We start from the raw sequence: 21,006 nt of genomic DNA on the forward strand, positions 1-21,006 counted from the left end.
ACCAATATCTCTATGAGTTATTAGAAAGGCGGCGGGGTGTAAAGTCATGTGACTTTGATCAAAAATCAATCTGGAGCGGTACATTCTCTTTGTTAGACTTAATTGCATACAGTCCTGTTGAGAAAAAAGGTCCAGAAATGGCTGCCAGATTTTTTTTTTAAAGGACTTGAGTTCAATTATTTTTTTAATTTGAAAATAAATATACACTTCATTAGACAAATGTAACAAATACTGAAATAAGCACAAGAACTGTTAGATAAGCTACTCTAGGCTGGAAAAGAGGTTAATATGCAGACAAGTTTTACAAGCTTTTCTTCATCCATTAAAATAATAATTCAATACAAGTTGTCACAGAATGGTTAGTGGTTATGAGATTACCACTAAATTACACTGTTAGGTAAACGGTTATTAGGGAACTGGGATACTGGTAATACTGGTGTTCCAATATCATGTACATACAGGGCTAGTATTGCCGATAAAAAGACTAATTTAATTTTTTTACTTTATTATCACTGAATCATTTGGTGACTCAATTTCCATTAGTTGATTATGATAAGTGTTTTTCTTATTAAGTATCTACAATAGAAAATGTAGCAGTATAGAAATTATATTATTTCTCTTATTCACACAATTATTAATTAGGATAACCTGTATATAATCTAAAAATTAACACTCATTCCTTCAATAGTTAATATTCAGCCATATTAATTTTTCATGTTTGAGATATATATTTTATATAACTGTGTATTTTTGAGTTCCACTGAGATTCTATTCCAGCTGCCGGACTGGATGATAATAAAATTGCGCTCATGGGGGAATTAAACTGATTGTATTTAAAACGTTTTGAGTGCAAACATTACAAAGTATGAAATCCTGCTGTCAAATAAAAAATGTAAGCTCTTGACATCGGGCATTTTAATTCCTGCATATGGCTGCATGAACTCTGCGAGGAAGTTTGAATGATTTGCTAAACATATGAAAGAGAAACTCATAGCACTAGTATTGACTAGTGTTATGAGAGACACTAGTATACCAGTATTGGTATTGGATACTGTCGATACTCAGTCTGGTATCGACAGCATCGGCATTTAGATACAATAGATGTTACAATGGTTACAATGGATGGATGAAACTACAATCAAGTTGCAATGTTTGTGAAAAATAACACTTTTGTCCCACTGAAGACCTTTGGTCAGTTCAGTTTGAGGAATAAATGTTACTTCTTGATCCATCCAAAATCATTCTGCCTGTGACTGCTGCTGTGTCTCTGGGCAACACAACCTCATTTTCTGTCCTTTAAAAAACTTCTTTTCTGCTGATGTTTTTCTGCTTCATTCAAGGCCAAACTCAATATCTTTAGAGAATGATAGAAACTCCCAAGAAATGGGGGCCAATACATACAGCAATTCTTCATGTATTAAAAATTCCTATCAGTCTTATGAATAAAACATTGCTTTCAGCACACTAAAGTTGATCAAAAATCAATCTGGAGCAGTACATTCTCTTTGTTAGCCCTAATTGCATACTTTACAGCAAGGTAAGAGCAATTTCTTTTAGCAATATTTTTATCCTCAGAATCACAATTTTGACACATCAGGTGGAATTTGAATGATGTTAAAATTGTTGCAAGATACCATATATAGACAAACATGAAATCTAAGAAATACTGGATGGCAGATTTGAACAAGAGAATCAATTGCTGATTAAAGAGTTAGAGAGGCAGTATGTAACTTTTATAAACAATATGTGTTTAAGTATCACCATAGTATGAGAGAAAATCTGTGAAAAATCTGAGCTCCTTTGCCTCTTCCATTTACAGAAATACACATCTCAGTTAGAACCAGCCAATCAGAACCAGGAGGAGGGTCTTAGTGCTGTCAACCTCCCCTTTCTCTCTGCTACACTACAGCTTCTTTCCCACACCAGAGCCAACCATAAAAGTTAGGCTAATTAGCATAGCCACCAATGACGGCGGATAAAGGGTTTTCCTGGAACGATACATTGTTTTTCCACCATTAGCACATTTAGCATCGAGGCCAGGCTTCGAGGCATGTTCCGACTAAAAAGGGGGCGTATTAGATGAAGCCCTGCTTCCATGCTTGTGTCATCTTGCTGAAAACCATGTGACTGACAACAAACGATGCCTCGCATCACCTGGGACACGTGACTGCTTCATTTTGCGTGTCGGTTTTCAAAATAAAAGCACGATAAGCCTTGCTGCTTTATGCGTTGTTGTAGGTCATTTGGTCATGCATCAGAGGATAATATTTGTCTTCTGTGGCCAAAATAAAAGGAACATATTGATCAACATATTTGATGTGTATTGATGATGGCACTCATCAAAATGTAATGTTTTCTCAATTGTCGATTATGGTGCTTTTTTATGACTTTATATTTTAGTCATTTTATGATGTAAAGCTCTTTAAACTACATTGTTGCTGAAATCTGCCACACAAATAAACTTGATTGATTGTCTGCGAGTGTGGTAAGTATCGAGTCCGATGCTGTTGTTCTGGGGGAGGGTGCGCCGCAGTACTCCGATGTTGTTTTGTTACTCATTCTGCTGCAAGTTGGCTCAATTTTGACACGCAAGACGTAACCGGTAAAATCCGGTTTAGGATTTTAAAAATAAAAGATCCGGAAGTAGTTCATTATTTCTTGCGCGGACCGGTACCGGTCCCGTGGTTGGGGACCGCTGATCTGAGTAACAAGTTTCAACAGCAGATGTCAGTAGTGAGGAATGAATCAAGTAATGAACCTTTTTGGGCAAAGCAATGGACTGGGAAGCTTCATTGCTTCACAAGGCTTCATTTGGCCATCACTACTTCATTGCTTCATGAGGCTTCATCAGCCCATCACTACTGAAATGTTTGAAGGCTTTGTGTAGATGTCTCTTACCTCTGTCTCTTCCTCTGCAGGGTGTTCAGGCTAAAAGATTCCCTGGGGGCCTGAGCACCTATTAAAGGTTCCGGAAGAGACCAATGCAGATGGAAGAGGGGGTGGGGGAGCAATAGAACTATGTGTAACGGGTACCGTAGCGACAGCACCGCTGTTGACAGATATACTCCTGAAGAACAGGAGAAAGACGAGGAAACGGCTTGTTAACCTCAAGTGTCATGCAGCAATTTATTCAAGTTTTACATCCAAACATACTTGTTGTATTGAGTTTCTTTCTTTACAGTTTATATATTCAAAGTTCAACCTTTTTAATACATTTCAGTGTCCATAAGTGACAAAAACAAACATCTTTTAGCGACAAAACAAACATCTCTTTCCCAAACACATATCCACTCATTCTTCTTCTTAGCTTTCTAGCTGTTTATCCCAAATGAAACGCATTAGACAGTGGTTACATTAACCAGCTACTTTTTAACTTAAGACAGGACTGCATTTGACCTTCAATAAACTAAAGTCCTTAATAGAACCAAACATCATTTTTAAAGTCGCTTTTTTTCCATCCTGAATCCTAATGGTAAAAGAACTATTTTAACACTGGTGGTGGGGACCTTACAAAAGCCAAAACAGAAAAATAGACATAGAGTTCTTCAGTTTCTAACGGTTATTCCAGCATAACCTGAAGTGGGTGAAGCGCATAACAGACTTGGCTAATGGCTAATATTAGCATGTACACCGTGCGTAGTTACTTTCTTCGAACACAACGACACAAAGTCAAAAACTGAATAACTAATACAGTACATAACTATTCCAAATACGTTCACAAATATTCCAAATACGTTCCAGCATGTCTAATTACTGGATTAAAAACCTATCCGCATATTTACCCACCTGAAGAACAGGAGAAAGACGAGGAAACGGCTTGTTAACCTCAAGTGTCATGCAGCAATGAGGGAAAATACAAGCAGGACACCAAAACCGCCACCCGCCCCCTGCTGGCGTGGAGTAAATGTTACAGAGCACATTAAAAAAAATATAGAAAAACTCTTCTCCAAAATAAAGTACAGAACTTGTATTAACAATTTCAAGTCATAAACACAATGTCACACTTTTGTGGTCGCCACATATGCACTTTACAAATTTAATGTTATATTTATAGAAATTTGTTTTTAGAGGTGCTTAAAATTAATATTATTTGCTTACATATATTATTCTGAAGATTTGGTTATTTTTGTCAAAGTTTGTTTGTGTGTATGTATTTTGTTTTACCCTGTTTTCTTGGTGCGTTTGTTAATTGGAGCATTCTAATAGTTAGTAATGAGCACTCCTATTACAGTTGTCTCTTCATGGGTCCATCTGGTAGCACAGTTGTGATTTCTAGGAAATTTCTTTAAGCATATTTTATATTCTGGTTTTTACTGTAGTTTATCTAGGCTGACTTATGTAATATAGAATTGCAAGTGTAGGGCGTGCCGTGGTGGCGTAGGGGATAGCGCGACCCACGTTTGGAGGCCTTGAGTCCTTTACTTTAGGGACAACACTACAGAACACACTTGTGGATTATTGATGCTGTGATTGTTTCTACACATGCTTCATTGATTAAAACCACAGTTACCTCCTCTCCTTCTCTAACAGTGAATACAGCAATGGCGGGGTTTATCACTGCAGATGAAAATCTAACTTAGCTGGTATCTGCATCACATCAATGTCAAGCTGCTCTGGGGTCTTCCATTAGGAGTACAAAGCTGTGCTCGACAAGTCGTTTTCTGTTAATTATCTTATCAGTCCGAACCATCTGGATTTTATACTTGACACATAGTGTAGGCAGCAGCTGGGCAAAATAAAGCCTTAAAAAGATTACAGGGTGGATTTACTGGTAGTCTTGGTAAATTAAATTTACTATTTGATCAGGGATGGTCGAATTTAATCGACAAAGTAAAGAAAGCGATATGAATATCTCTCTAAATTGTTGTAGAATGGACTGATGTCTTTAAAAATGCCTGTGATTGGTTGGTGATCTGCCAAGGGTGAAAACTGCCTTTTGGCTGTTGGCTGCTCAGAAAAGCTCTAGCCATTCACTGAAACAATGCAACTAACTCAAAGATGAGACAATATCACCCAGGGTCAAAAAAGATAAGATGAGAATTTAACTATATTTTTAGGAAATTAAGAATCAGCCATCATAAAAGAAAAATGTAATACATTGGGAAACTGAATTGACTTGACTGAAGCCAAAAGATGCAGCCCACGGAAAAATACTTTAGCTGAGCAGCGATCCATGTTTACATTGTTTTGTCCATTAAAAATATGTGAATGTATATTGTATGAATAAATCACCCATCTTCTGTTGTTGGATTGATGACTATTGTATGGGAAAATGATATTTATCCCTCAACACAACTGGGAAGTCTTTAATGAGTTTTAAATGCTGGTAAAGGTGACATTTTGATGTCTTGTGTTTTAAAGAGAGAGAGAGAAAAAAATTATACTAGCATCAGTGAGCATACATGCTGGAACTCAATGTGACATAGAAGACATGTTCATTCTTACTGACATCAACCAGTGAAGCCGAAGAAAGGCCTTTTGTCTTTTTTCTTTGTGTAATTCATCTGTGAGGTCTTAATAGACCCCATTCGTCCTGGCCCCGTCGTGCTGTCCAAAGGAACTGCATGTAAACTGCATACGCTCTTGTCTCCATGGTGCTTAGGAGTGACAGATTGGACATCCAGCCAGGAACCCTTACACGTCTTTGGGAACCCTTACACATGTTTGGGAACCGGGGGACTTCAGATTATCTGACACATTTGTTTGGGACCCCTCCATGCCTGGCGACATTGTACGACCTGTCAAATGGTTGTCACTTTTCAACACTGTTAGCATGGAAACAATGCAGAGAAGTCTGAACTCCGCACGGATGGGATGGAAATCTTTCAGCATTGCACAACTGCAAAATAACGAGACGGGTGTATCTCCTTGGTACTCAAGTTCTGCCTCTTTCGTTCTGCTGTTCAATATTGGAAGAAAGCCAATCTTAAGCGCCTGGGTTAGGAGGAGGAAACTGATTCTTTGTCCCGAAGGAGAACGTAGGTGCTCGGTCTGTCCGCTGACGAACCCTACGCTGTCACATTTCTGCCCAAACGCAAAAATGACTGTAAATCTATTTCTTCCATTTCATTTTTGAGAAAACTTTTACTTTGTGGTTTTGCTACACTTTAAAATTTAGGCCCCACAATAATGCACATATGCTATATTGTGTATGGGTCATCATTTTTTTGCAGCAGCATTTTATGTCTGCATGTTTCTGTTACCCTGATTTTTTCTAAAATGTGCCAAATATTTACAAGAAAGCATGTTAGATATACATTTAGATGTTTGCCATCATCCAAATAGAAATATATTGAAATGCATTAAAGATATTATTGTGCACTTTGCACACTTTTTTGGTGACACATGCTCAATTTCATTGTGCCCGCAGTGCAGCATAATAGACTTTCTCAACAAGTTTCAACTACAAAAGAATTATCTTTCTTAAATGATTGACAGGAGTAAACATTATTTTATTATGCAATTGAATCTGATAAAACTATTTTTCTTATTTGATATTTTCTGCATATTCTACATATCCCAGTTGTAACTTGCCACCCTGTTAGAACGTTAAGTTTTTGCCTTGTCATTAACCTATCTTTTTTTGTTTATGCAACTCAAGGTACAAGAATCGTTACTTGTTAGCAGAGGTGAAGGATGAAGTGAAACTGCTCCTTTTGGCCAAACTTGCAGAGGGTGAGACCAGATGTACACCTGTGGATGGGAAGCTTGTTGCAGGAACATCCTCTGAAGTAGAGCCTTCTGACATAAATGTACCTGCAGCCAAAAGGTGTAGTCTACTGTTTGCAGTACATGAAATCTTGAAGGAGAGCATGGATAAGAACGAGCAGCTGGCCAGTCCTTCAACTATACAGGTGCAGAACTACTTATCTGAAGTTCCTATCGGAATGAGCCAGGACCCATTGGCCTACTGGAGGCTCAATGAAAATCGTTTCCCTCATCTTGCTCTTCTTGCCCTAACCTATCTCTCTGCCCCATGCACAAGCACTGAAAGTGAACGCTTGTTTAGCTTGACTGGACATGTAGATGAGAAAAGAAGTCGTCCGAGTGATGAAAAAGCAGAATTGCTTTTATTCATCAGGAAAAACCTGCCACTAATGCTCAGGTGACTGCAATAAGTATGTGAGATGATAATGTTATTATTACCCATTGACTTTTTGATATATTACACATGCTGTACTTTATTTTTTGTAGAATGTTTGACTTTTTGAAGCTTTAGTTTGTAAGCTTTTGCAGGTTATTGTTTAGATGGTTTCTACATTTAAATTTGACACAAAGCTGCTGCATTTGGGGATTTTCTTTTAAGTGGTTAGTATGTTCTTGAAGGACTTTGACCCTTTGATTTTGTAAAAGCAAAATACTGCTGTGCACTTTATTTTTGGTAAGAGCCTTAAAACATCTCTAATCTGATCTGTTGTTGAAGTTTTGTTTTTTGAAATGTAAAAACTCGAAAGACTAATGTAGTCTAAGTTTGTTTTATTTTTGTTAGTTTGCACAAAAAATCTCAAAACTTTATTTCTATGTCAACGCTCTACCTCATGGGCTGTTAAAACAATTTTATATTGCTTCAAGGCTATTGTTCAAGGGTATGTTTTTTTAATAAAATAAGATTGGAACATTGAAAGTGAATTGTGATCTTGTAGCATAGTGTTGCTTATAAAAAAAATGTAAACATTGGCATCGGCCAAAATCAGAATCGGCAGGTCAGACTTTTTAAAGATCGGTGATCAGAAATAGGCCAGAAAACTTCAATCGGTGCACCCCTAAAAAAATTAAGAATTAATCGTAAATTCACTACATTGTTGAATTGTGGACAGAGGGGCCGAACAGTCATCCAGAGGGCCACAAATGGCCCCCAGGACACACTTTGGACAACCTTGGTTTAGAGAAAAGGTCATAGTTAGGCTATAAAAATGAATGGAAAATCAACGCAAAATCCTTGTGAAGATAAAACGATATACGACTGTAATGTCCAAAGTAATAAGAACAGGGTGACGATGAATGATCATTCAAACAGGACAAACACGAGAACTTACCCAGAGTTAACAACACTTCTATTGTCTCTCAGGAGATCCCGGCTGCCTCAGCCATAACTTTGTGATTAAACTCTCCATGGCTGATTACTTTGCAATAACGGTGCAATGGGAAGGCAGCAGATGAGGCTCATGAAGGAAATAAGATGAGATTTCCTAACCAGAAAAGGCGGAGCACTGGAGCTTGAAGGCCACGCTCACCCTGGGGATGCTGGGAGATGTAGTCTCAGTAACAGAGAAAGGAACTGCTCAGGCATCACATGTAGTCACAAAAAAATCACAGATTCTGATTCCAGAAAGCCAAACGGTAACAAAAGTCATTTGAGTTGCTAAAAAAAAAATCTGATTAATATACAAAACTATCCTATGAAGAATTAACGTGTAAGAATGTTAGGAGGAATAAACACATGATTCAAAACAAATCACTGTTGTTTAGTAATAATTGAGCAAATAAAAACCTTCTTGGAGAGACAGAAGAGCTTATTAATATACAAACCTTTCAAACAGCATTACCTTGGTGGTTTTACGTCAGACAACGCTGCAGCAAGTAAACCCTCAAACAAGAGACAAGAGTCCTCATTTATTGGCTCTCTTTTCAGAAATTGTATGGTATTAAGCATTACGTGTTGCAAACCCCATCTCATCTGGGATCTTATTTCCTCAACCAACACAAGATATTGCGTGGAAGAAAAAATTATATGTGGTTTTTAAGATTTTTTGCAGACAAAAGAATTTGAGGTGTGTGTTCTATATTTATTTTGATACCCCTAAATAAAATCTAGTGAAAATCATTGCATTTCAAATTCTCCTTATAAGCAGATAGAACCACCTGTTCTGGAGCGTATTTTCTAAAGGACTAGACTTTTAAGGTGTTTATATTAAACTATACATTAATTATTTGTACTTTTGTTTTTACAGTGTTTGTATATTTCTGTTCCCTTTCAAATGGAGGGTTTCCTGAAAGCCTGATTATGGAGCGTCAACTGAGATGGTCTTTAAGGGTGTGGTGGAAGCAGCGGTGTCCTCGGTGTCCTGAAGGTGCAGCGATTTAATCAACTGAAAGAAAAGCCCCTTAATGGGTTCTCACATCCAAACACTGTTGGATGACAATATTGATTAGAGGCACACATTAATCTCTATCAGCTCACACTGGAAATTACTGACATGATCTGGGATAAATGGTCTCAGTCTGAAGCATTCAGTAAACTAGTACGCTCATCATCACTTTAAAATATACTAAAACAACTTTCAGTGATAAGTTCTTTTCTATAAATATTTTAGGCAAATGTCTCTTTTTCTTTCATTGCAAGCAATTAAAATTTTAACAAAACAAATACAGGAAACAGAAAATCATGACTGAAATGTTTCCAACAAAAATTAATTCATACAATTTCATCAAAATGGTAAATTCTACATACAGTTGAAAACAGACGTGCACCGTTTTTTCACTGCCTAAAGTTAAATCAGGCTAAGCTTTTCTTAATTTTAGTCAGTCAGAATTACCAAAGTTATTTCTATTTGCCAAATGCCTCTCACAAAGAATATGTGAGAGATATATTAACTAATATCTTCAAAATCATAAGTTTACATACATTTCCTCAGTATTTGGTAACATTGCCTGTGATTTGGTTTCTATTCACTGTAAAATTGCGCACAAATTATAAAAACTTTTTTGCGTTAGGATGAGGTGATTTTTCAACAGTATTAAAACACTTTTCTCACGTCACACGAGTCACGTGATCAACAGCCAGATGTTACTTCTGGCAAAAATGATGAAGAAGACGATTGTAAAGGAAACGCTTCTGATCTGTCTGAGTTGGTGCAAACATTTTGGGTTTCCTTCCACAAATTTACAATAATCTTCTGGAGTTTTGGCTCCTCCTTAGTTTCATCACTCCACAGGACATGTCTCCAAAAATGATACTGTTGTGCCTGTGCATTGCAAATTGCTATCAGGCAGTTAATTGTAAGAACAAGTGAAGCTTACTGTGGGAGACAGGAACGTACGAGAATTCAAACACTGGTTGGAGCCTTTACCAAATTTAAGTATTATGACTGACTGGGGTGTTGTTAGTCACAAAACCTATTGAAGGGTATAAATACACCCACTAGCCACTTCATTGTGTACACTTGTTCAATCACTTTCAACACAAAACAGCATCTTGGCAGTAACTCCACCAAGATAGCCCTCTAGACAAGATGACGAGGACTCAATAGAGTTCAAACCGAGTATCAGAATGGGAAAAAGTGGATTTAACTGACTTTGAATGTGGCATGGTTGTTTCTGCCAAGCTGAAGTATTTCAGAAACTGCTGGTTTACTGACTTTTTCACAAAAAACATCCCTCAAGTTCAGAGGATGAAAATATGGAAATATCCACTGAGAGACAGTTGTAAAGTCAAAAATGCTTTTTTGATATTAGGTCAAAATAAGATAAAGTAAACACTCACTCAAAAAACCTCTGATTACCACAAGTGTAAGGAGAATATCCTCTCAGAACTTTGAATCAGATGATCTACAGCAGATTGTCAGATGAACAATACTTTAATGGAATACCATTGCCTGATCTGATGAGTCTATTTTACCCGCTGGTGTAGAAGTGTAACAGTAAATGAGATATTATCTTTGTATATCTTGGATCCCTTATTGCTGGCGAAACAAATTTAAACTCCACAACCCGGGTGAAAAATGCTGAGAATTGTCTCTATCCCTTAGTGACAATGTGCCCCTCTGACTTCTAATTCCAGAAGGAGGAAACACTCTGTCACAAAGCTTAGATCATTTCAGGTTTTTGGAAGAGGTCAATAAGTCTATTGTAACAGAGGTCTGAGTTCTCACTTGACTGTCACAGGTACAAGTCCAGACTTGATGACCTTAGCTGCATGTCTTTGCCCCTGTCTCACAGCCATCAATCAATTAGTCAATGAATCTATCAATAAGTCTACTGTACTGCACTGTACTTGGTGACCACATTAATTTCAGCAAAGCCTTGTTGGGGTATGGTTCAAAGGGAGGTTGACATCATGGCTGTGCGACCAATAAGAGCCTGACAGAATTGTCAACCTGGACCAAGACCCCTGAGTAGGCCTGTCACGATAGCAAATTTTGCTCAGCGATTAATTGTCTCAAAAATTATTGCAATAAACGATAATATTGTTTGAAGACCTTTTTACACTGATTTAATGGAAATGACATAATAATCCATGCGATTTCTTGCCAAAGATAGATACACTTTATTTTCAAAAGAACACTAAACACTGGAACTGATAAACAAAATGAACAAAACAACCAAAAACAAAAATAAAATGGATTCTCAGTCTCCATTAACAAAAAACTCACTTGGAAAAAAAAAACTAAACAACATAAAGCCAAAGTGGAAATAAATACTGCATTCAACCAAAAGAGTGCAGATTATGAAGTCTGTATATTATTTTGCCCTTCAGTAATAATTAGATTTAAATAGAGAAGATGGGCACATCGACTACCTGATGCAATAATTCACACTACATGATTTTTTGCTCCTATTTTTCCCCTTAAGACAATCTTAGAACGTTGATCTTTCTAAGATTGTGTAGTTTGTTACGGTAGATTGTCGTGGCCCCAAATCAGGGGTTTTCCGGACTGGGAGCTTAACGCAGCCTGTTAAATGTGACAGGTAGCCAATCAGAAAGTGGGGATTCTCCTCTGCGCTTTCTGAGGGGAAATTACGTCGGGGAATCCCAAACAGCTGACACGACGCAACACGAAGCGGACATTGGAGATGATATGTGGAAACAACATTAATGTTTATTCAACATGCAAAGAATATAGAAATGACAAGGGGAGGAGTTGGAGCGAAATTGCTACCGCAGTTGATAAACCCGGTAACTTTTCAGCTGTTCTTCGTTAAGGTGACGTAAATAGGTTCTAATGATTTTCATTCAGGCAGGACTGACACTAGCCACATGCATTGCAGGTAGATTGTAGTACAGCATTGATTAATGCTTGGTTTTAAAATTAGTTCACTGAACTTGTAGCCATTATTTTGTGCCCATTGTTGGACACCACACGGCACGATCGAACCGTTATACCTGGGATTTCTGTCGGGTAATGTGTGGTCTGTCAGGTTTTGAAAATGGGCCGGCAATCGGCGACAGCTTGTGTGCGCTGGGCTTTACACTAAGTAAAATGAGGAAGGGAAGGGGTTAGTGGAGAGCACTGGAGTTGAGCCTCTTTTCATTCGGTGTCATCAACAGAAAGAGAAAAAGGCCGGAAGAGACGATAATGCCGATAATTAAAATGACGTCGATAGTTTTAATTTATCGAACGATTAATCGATTTACCGTTTATCGCGACAGGCCTACCCCTGAGGAATATTTTCAACACCTTGTTGAATCTACCCGTTACTAATAAGGTCTGCCTAAAACAGCGGATAGTTAGGGTACCTTCAGGTCTGGAAGAGTTATAGTGTTGTTGGGGAGGGGAATGTTTGAGTTTCCCTTCTGAGCTTAACTTTCAGTGCTTCGTCTTGCAAAAGTGGTAGAAAGCCCATGGGTAGAAACACTGACCTCAGGATGACTTGGCTGGAAGACCCAAGGAATGCTTTTCTTTGCAGTGATGTTTTAGTTCAGTTTGAGGTGAAATTCAAAGCTTGTCTCCAGGGAAGGATCTGACGTCGGTGACAGCAGATTGTGAAAGCGGAATAATGCTCTGGTGGAATGAATGCAGCCACTGGATCTGCAAATACATATATTTAAAGATGGAAGGAAATGCAAACAAAAAGAGTGGTTAAAGGTACTGGCCTATTTTCCATTCAGAAACATTATTTTAGTGTAATTTACCTAAATAAAAACCCAGAATGAGTCAATCTGTAACGTTTCTTTAGATACATTTACTGGTAGATTTTCTGACAGTTATCATTTTTGTTTTATGATGTAGTGGCAAATTCATTATGAGAGAAAATGAATTAATTGTAAAACACCTAAAAAAAATGTGTCCTGGTTGTTTTGTGTGAAATATGCTTTTGTTTACTTACAGAATGCATACAAGAAGCGAGAGGCGAGGTAAGTTTACAGAGCTCAGCTGGAACTTTGAGTGACTAAACGTACAGTAGTTAAATTACCATGAAACATGATGGAATCGACTGAAGCCTCAGGCATAAAGTGTGCAGCTTCCACACTAAAACCTGGTGTAAGGACAAATTTAGAAACCAAAAAAGTCACATGCGGCTCCGCAACAGCGGCATGTATAAATGTTGAGAAATTATGCTCAAATTTGCATAAACATTAGCTCATGTCTTGCAGAAGTCTAATGTTTCCAATCTCTGAAGTCCATTTCTTTAAATGCAAAATCAATCTACTCAAGAATAGAAATATTACTCAAGTAAAAGAAAAAAAAAAGTACAGTGCAGAAAAACTATTCTCATAAGTACCTTTTTCCCCAAAAAGTTACTCAAGTAAATGTAACCAGTATTACCCACTTTTGAACATAGATATTAACAATATAGCCTATTCTTTTTAACAAGCGTACTGTGATATATTGGCACTAGCTAGTCATCATTTAGCTAATATTACCTGCATCCAGCAGCATTACAGCAGCTCGACTCACTAGGCTAGCTTGGAGGAAAAAAGGCAAAGTTATTTGCCTTTGGCTGGTTTGCTGCCATGATTCTAACACACACCAGTCACTGCACTGCACCACCAGGTCTGCTGCACAGGCGATAAACAGGCGCGAGAATCTTAGCGCTCATGTTGCGTTTAAAGGCGGCTCGGAAAAAACACGTGTTCACAATGGATTAAGCAGTTGTAACGGCTGAAAAAGCTGCAGGAAACAGAGGACACAGATACGGGAAGTGCGGGAGCCCCTACTGTATCAAATAGAGATAGGAATAATAGAAAGTTGACCACTTTGAAATTACTTGTTGCTGAAAATATGCTATGAATAAAATTACCTTACCTTACTCTGAGGTCAAAAAGAAGAAAAAAAACCCCTCCAGCCCAGGAGTGGTGACATGGCTGACTCTGGAGGCAGGCAGTGCCCGCCCATGCCACAGGGCAGTAGCAGTTTTTAATATGGGCTTTATGGGCAGTTGCCCACGGTGGTATCAGAAAGGGATGGGGTACCCAAGAACTAGAAAATAAAATATATCTAATCTATCTGTTGGCATCTGAACAAGTTTGCTACTACTTGCATGCATGTGTAGTAGTTGCTGGTGAGAACTGGGAGACTACACATGCAACATAATTACTTGCTTACCTGAGCATAAAGTTAAAACGAAAAATATCACTGAATGCTGTTATTTTTTTAGGAGACAGCAAGGGTGAAATTGTTTGTTAGAGGTGGGTGTAGCAGCGCTTTTTGTCAGCTTCTGTGTTTTAAAAATCCAGTGTCTGGTGATGTAATCTTACCATTTTATGTAAAATCGGAAGATTACACAACCTGCACGCTGGAGTTTTTTCCAAAGGTAAGAACTATTTTATTAATGCCTTTGCTAGACATACTTGATAGTTCACCAGCATCTAGTCTAAAAAGGTAATATATACATTTCTTAAGAAACAGAAGGGTAATTTTGAAAAGTATCCCATCTGTTTTTAGGTCATTTATTGGCCTTAACCCAGGAAGGGGAACAAAAGCTACAATCTGCAAAGTGACATACAAAATACAGGATGACTTGTGCAAAAAAAGAAGACAGCAGTGAACCCACATGTCTCCACTCTCCTCTGCAAGTTCATGGACTACCAGCAGAACTTCTACAATGGTAAGATCACACATTTACACACATTCAGTTCTCTCTATGTGCTTTTTGCTTAAACACTCTCTCCCTCTCTGTCGCTCTCCCTGTATGCGTTTTTCTCTGCCTCTGTCCCTCTGTATCTGTTTTGTCCATTTGTAATAGACTGACAGGAGGACAGACACAACGAGCAAAGATCAGAGAAAGATTGTCTGTCCACCAAATCTGTCCTTTTCATCCTGTCTTAAATGTGGTTTAATGCGCTGTTTATTTCATGTGTTAAAACATTTTTTTATCTTCTAGAAACCCTTTGAAGATTTCAGGAGATATTCAAAACTGAGCCTTACTGAGTACTCATTCATGTTGGTCTTGTTTGGCTTTTCAAGCTCTAAACTTGCCCAAATGTTAAATTGTACTATTAGGATTTCTAAAAGTGGGTCAATGGGCATTTTATTTCACATAAATACATAAAGAAGCGTATAGCTTTCAAATAAAATACCCATATACAGTGTATGTCCCCTAGAGGGCTCCGTAGAGATTCATTGCTCTAAAATGTTTGATTGTGGGTATTGTTCTGTGTTCTGTAGGTTAGGTTTAAGTATGAGGGCTGCTAAGCAACATCACCTCCATTCTGACTTTTATGACCAAATTTTGGAATGTTATTTTTGATGTCACACTGGTTGGTATCAGAACCCAACATTCTATTTGAGTTCAGTTCGTCAGAAATCTCTGATAGAGTAAGACGTAACTACGAGAGATAAAAGTGGCAACACTTGTAGGTGACGTAATTGATGTTCAAATCTACTGGAAAAAAAGATGTTCAAAGAACGTAAAAGGAATGAAAAAATGCCAGCCGTTATGAGACAACGAGGTAAAAGAGTTCATTAGATTATCAACATATGGTGCATATCTTAATAGAGATGATTATAGATTTAAAAGATTGTTCATTTTAGGTTCTGATTAGTATAATTTTGAGATTTAGAGCTTTTATTATTAAGAATTTCTGTTACTGACTTGCCTGTTGTTGGGAACATTGAGATGTGTGAGTCTGTGATAGTTTCACCCAGAAGCATGTGTCTTGGTGAAAATGAGTAAAAGGTGAACAGTTTGTGTAATAAAGTATATGATCAGATATCAGCCTGTGAGGTAATTTAGAAATAGAGGATGATGTGGACTTAATGTTTTAACATAACATTCCATCGCTATTGAAATAACGATAAAAGTGGTGATAAGATATATTTATTTCTTATTTTTTTAGGTAACTTTATGACTGTGACATTAGCAATGTTTCCATTGACCATATAATTGTGTAATTTGACATTTTGAAAATACATTTGCTTCATAGAAACACATCAGTTTAGAAAAAACTCGCATATCAAAATTGGTTTATTTTGCAAAATTGCAGTGGAAACACTTTTTTCGCATCACACGAGTCACATGATCAACAGCAGGATGTTGCCACTGGCGCAAACCATGAAGAAGAAGATGACAGGAAGTAGTTTTAGGACAATGGCACTGCATGTTTTTTAATGACTTTTGCATTAAACTTATTCACACATGATTTGATTTGTGTTTCCTATTCAACGTAAATACCACAAGTGTGAAATTTAGTGTTTTCTGCACTTACACAATATGAACAATATGAAACACTGCTCTTTAAAAACCTTCCCACTTGTAATGCGCTTCTTTAGGGCACCTGTTGCATAAAGACGTGTGATTTTTAATGCTAAACTGCACACAGAATTAAACATCATTAATTAAAATTTATGACAGTGAAAAATCAGAATTCTTATCATTAGAAGAAATATGTCATGATAAATAATATAAGTGCCCACCCCTATCTAGTAATACTAAATATTTGACAAATTGCAAAAAATAATAAAACGATTTTCCCTATGTCACTTTAGAGAGCAACAGAAGACCAAAGAAAAGGAAAATATCTGAAATTGAGACCCCCAGAAAAAGGCGAAGGGTCGCTGACATGGCCGGACCCTCCTCAAGCTGCCAGGAACAGATGAGGACGAGGAGGATGGTGGAGAGAAAAATGAAAGAAGAAGCAGAGGAACCTTCACCGAAGGCAAAGAGGAAGAAAATGGAACTGGAGCAGGAACAGAGCAAAGAGTCTTGCTGTTCAACAGACGTCAGTGCAGGTTGGCTTCTTTGGTGAAACTATTGTTAGTTTCCATGCAGATCCTCAGCATGATTATTAATATGCTGCTTAACAATAGCATATTAAAGTTAAAGGGAGGGAAAAGAAGAAACAATACTTTGTAAAAGTATTCATGAATCTCACATTTTTACATTACACTACCAAATGTCATTTGTATTTTATGTGTTATCACTATTTGCATCACTTAAATTCCTATAAATCACACTGAAATTTGGGACAGAAAATGCTCTGTAAAAATACCTTTATAAGCCACTAAGTCGAATCTTTCCATCAAGACGGTTTTTTTTTCTTAAAGCAAGTGAATGTTAATATGTTCATGTTTCTACGGGTTATTCCCACTGCTAAAGTGCCAGCTCAGTCTTGTCAAGTCAGGACTTGAGATTTAACCCTGTAAAGCCTGAACTATGAAATACTTATCAGAAAACTTAATTTTTGATCTGGATTACTTGTTGAATCTTCTGACTTCAACAAAAGAGAAAGGTTAACAAACCGGGAATTAAACCCTTTGACGGCCACATAGAGTACAGAGGCCTTTGAACATGGGTCTCACACTTTACTCCGTTACCTTGTGTAACATGATGTACAACATCTGATAAAGCTGATGTTGGTCCCAAAAATTGTCCCAAGGGTGGAAAATCTTCTCAAAATGGGCCAAAAACTGCATAATATAGCTTTAATTAAAGGTCTGTTTTAGGAGAAATTACGATCCATGATGGCTCATTTGTAAACTGTACACATTTGGTTATATACATCAGGTTTTTCTGGAATAGGAAACACACTGAAAATGTAGAGGTCAGAGAAACCCGTATATCAAACATGACATGTTTGACATTACAGGGATCAGAAAGAGGAATCCGAAAAGGAACATGGAGGATTTGGAGAAACCGACCAGGAAAAGGATGAAGATGGTGATGGAAGAAGAACAAGAGGATTCCCAAAGAGGTTGGAGTTTATGTACCCTTAGTTTTGTAGCATAACCATTTATTATAGGATAGAAATAAGATGTGGTGATAATTAGATTCAAGCTTCAATTCTGGCACTTTGTGAATTTCAAATGTGTTCATGTGTTTAGCTTCATTCCTGCAAAAATACGTTGAGCTCCATCTGCTGGGAGACGGAGGCTTTGGGTCTGTCTTTGCTGGATATCGGATAAAGGGTAAATTACCTGTAAGTATTACACTCTCTGACACAAACGCACACAATTCAACTAAGAAATCCACACAGTAATTTTTAGATTCTTTTATTATCTACATATAAAGTTAAAATCAGATAGTTCTCTTACACGTAGTAGTCAGTAGGCGGTGCCAGACTTTGTACAGTGAGTGGTAAAAGCCTCAGACAGAGTTTGTGGCAGTGTTCTCAGCTTTACAACGTCTATATCATACTGTACGTTGAAGCTGCTTGTCAGAAGTTAAGAGAAAATTTTATAATCAACTGTGAAACCTGAAAACGTTCAGAAATGTTTTCAGAAACACTCAGAAAAGGTTTCTGAGCGGAACTGGATGACTCAACATATATAACTTTGGTATGGAAGCATTGCTGTTGTTGAGCTACAGAACAGAAACCACATTTTCTCAAGGTTAAATTATACTAAAATAGAGTTGTATCCTACATATATAAGCATTTTCAGTTTGAGTTGTTTCTATGAGCTAAAATCAATTGAAAGAGATTCGATCTGACTATCTGTTAGCCTTCCAATAATCTGAGGATTTTAGCTCTTCTCAACAAAATCTGACTCCTACTGACTTTTGATAGGGAAATTGACTGATATCTTCATATAAAAAAATGAAAAGAAAAATATGTATGTATATATATATCCATCCAGTAAGAAAATTACCTCCCTAACATGCTAACCAAAGTCTTGTTGCTATCTTATAGGTGGCTATCAAACACATACCAAAAGACAAAGTAGTCATCAAACATAAGGTAAGTGAGAAGCAGAATCTAGTACAGTTTTTTTTTTCTAAGTGGATTCCAGATGCATTGTGGGTTTTGCCTGTTGGTTTGGATGTTTCAGGATGAGAATGCCAGGGAGCTGGCCATGGAGTTGGTCATCATGTTAAAACTTGCAAGTGAAACAGTGCCGCATTCAGCCATCTTGTCCCTGTTGGACTGGTATGATCTGGATCAGGAGCTGATTTTAGTCATGGAGAGACCCATGTTCGCAGAGGACCTCTTGCTCTATCTTAACGAGCGTGGAAATTTTATAGAGGAGAGTGAGGCCAAGGTACCAATGCTATACCCAAACATAATAATAATAATGCAGGAAAATTACTCAATTTCAACTACTTAATTATAAAACCCTTGAAGAAATTATGACTCAATTATGCTCAAGTTCCTGCTGTCCTGATATCCTATCCACACATTTCTTTAAAAAAGTCCTGCCTGTCATTACAAATAATTTGATTCAAATAGTAAACTCATCGCTTCCATCAGGGGTTTTCCCCCAGGCTTTAAAAACAGCAGATATCAAACCACTGATAAAACAATTGGACAAATCATTATTGTAGAATTACAGGCTGGTCTCCAACCTCTCATTCATCAGCAACGTTATTGAAAAAGCTGTTTTTAAACAATTGAATAGTTTCCTATCGACAACAAACCACTTTGATGTCTTTCAGTCTGGTATGTAAATATGGGTAGTTTCTGACTGTCACATTACCTTCCCATCTTAGGTCATACTAAAACAGCTGGTGGAAGCTGCTGTTTACCTTCAGAATGCAAACATCTTCCACAGAGACCTAAAAGTGGACAATGTCCTGATTGACAGCAGTTCAGAAGACAAACAAATCTATCTCATAGACTTTGGATTAAGCTGCTTTGATGACGGGAAACAACATGAACTACTCTGTGGTACGACTGAACCGTAGAACTCACTTCATTCTCATTTATTAATGCTGTTTAAAGGATTGTTTTCTTCTTTATGATCTTATTCTTACACATCTTCAAGGTACTCCTGGTCACATCCCGCTGGACTGGATGGTTAACAGTACCTATAAGGCTGGACCTACAACAGTGTGGCAGCTGGGGGTTGTTCTGTTCGAGATGCTCCACATGACGCGGTTCAACATTAACACCTACATCTCAAACAACTTGACAATATGGCATTGGCTTTCTGACGGTGAGACAAACACTTGTCCATTTATCTAACAGTACATATGTTCTGTCTCATTCTATTTTGTTCCTTTGATTCTGTTCATTGTTGCTGTTTAACCTCTAACCTTCCAGACTGCATGGATTTTCTGTCAAAGTGTCTAATAAGTGACCCCGAGGACCGTCCCACTTTGGAAGAGCTGCTGTGTCACCCTTGGCTTTCGTAGACTATACACACATGCACACCCCAACACACACACACGCACCCCTGCAACCTTAACTTTTTTTGTTAGTAGTTTAATCTAGTCTAGGCTGGGCTGTTGGGCACTATTAAACTTTAAAGGATTGGGGTTAGGGTTAAATGACACAAGTCGGTTAATTTGGCAATTAATTTTCTTCCACTACTCAAAACAACATCCATTTTAGTTTCATTAAAGATTCAAAAAGGGTCGGGTGCAATGCAGTATGGGTGGTGGCCGAAGGCGGGGGACCTTGGCGGTCTGATCCTCAGCTACAGAAGCTGGCTCTAAAGATGTGGAATGTCACTTCTCTGGTGGGGAAGGAGCCTGAACTGGTGTTAGCTTGAGAGGTCTATACAAGCGGCCAAAATGAGTTTTCTCCGCAGGGTGTCTGAGCTTTCCCTTAGAGATTGAAGCTCAGTTATCTGGAAGGGACTCAGGGTAGAGCTGCTGCCTCTCCATGTCAAGAGGAGCCATTTGAGGTGGGTTGGGCATTTGGTCAGCATGCGTCCTGGATGTCTCCTGGTGAGGTGTTCCAGGCACCTTCCACTGGGAGGAGGCCCAGGGGAAGACCCAGGATGTGCTTGAGGGTCTATGGTTTGTGGCTGTCCTGGGAACGCCTTGGGATTCCTCCTGAGGAGCGAGCTCAAGGCGGCAGAGGAGATGGAAGTCTGGGCCTTCTTACTTAGACTGCTACCCCCGTGACCCGACCACAGATAAGCGGAAGAAGATGGATGTAATAGATAAAGATTCAGTTCAATT

The 21,006-nt window shown here is 38.0% G+C and overlaps 1 protein-coding gene across 1 annotated transcript; it reads left to right on the top strand.

The window, feature by feature from the left end:
* Nucleotides 1-15,558: 15,558 nt before the first annotated feature.
* Nucleotides 15,559-20,232, top strand: LOC116711523 (serine/threonine-protein kinase pim-2-like). Its single transcript, XM_032550849.1, has 9 exons — nt 15,559-15,613; nt 16,650-16,892; nt 17,750-17,854; nt 17,985-18,079; nt 18,791-18,838; nt 18,930-19,139; nt 19,588-19,765; nt 19,863-20,033; nt 20,141-20,232. Exons 1-9 carry the CDS (start codon nt 15,559-15,561, stop codon nt 20,230-20,232), a joined length of 1,197 nt encoding a protein of 398 aa, XP_032406740.1.
* Nucleotides 20,233-21,006: the final 774 nt, after the last annotated feature.

The sequence above is a fragment of the Xiphophorus hellerii genome, chromosome 21 (assembly GCF_003331165.1).
Source record: "Xiphophorus hellerii strain 12219 chromosome 21, Xiphophorus_hellerii-4.1, whole genome shotgun sequence".
Taxonomy (NCBI): Eukaryota; Metazoa; Chordata; class Actinopteri; order Cyprinodontiformes; family Poeciliidae; genus Xiphophorus; species Xiphophorus hellerii.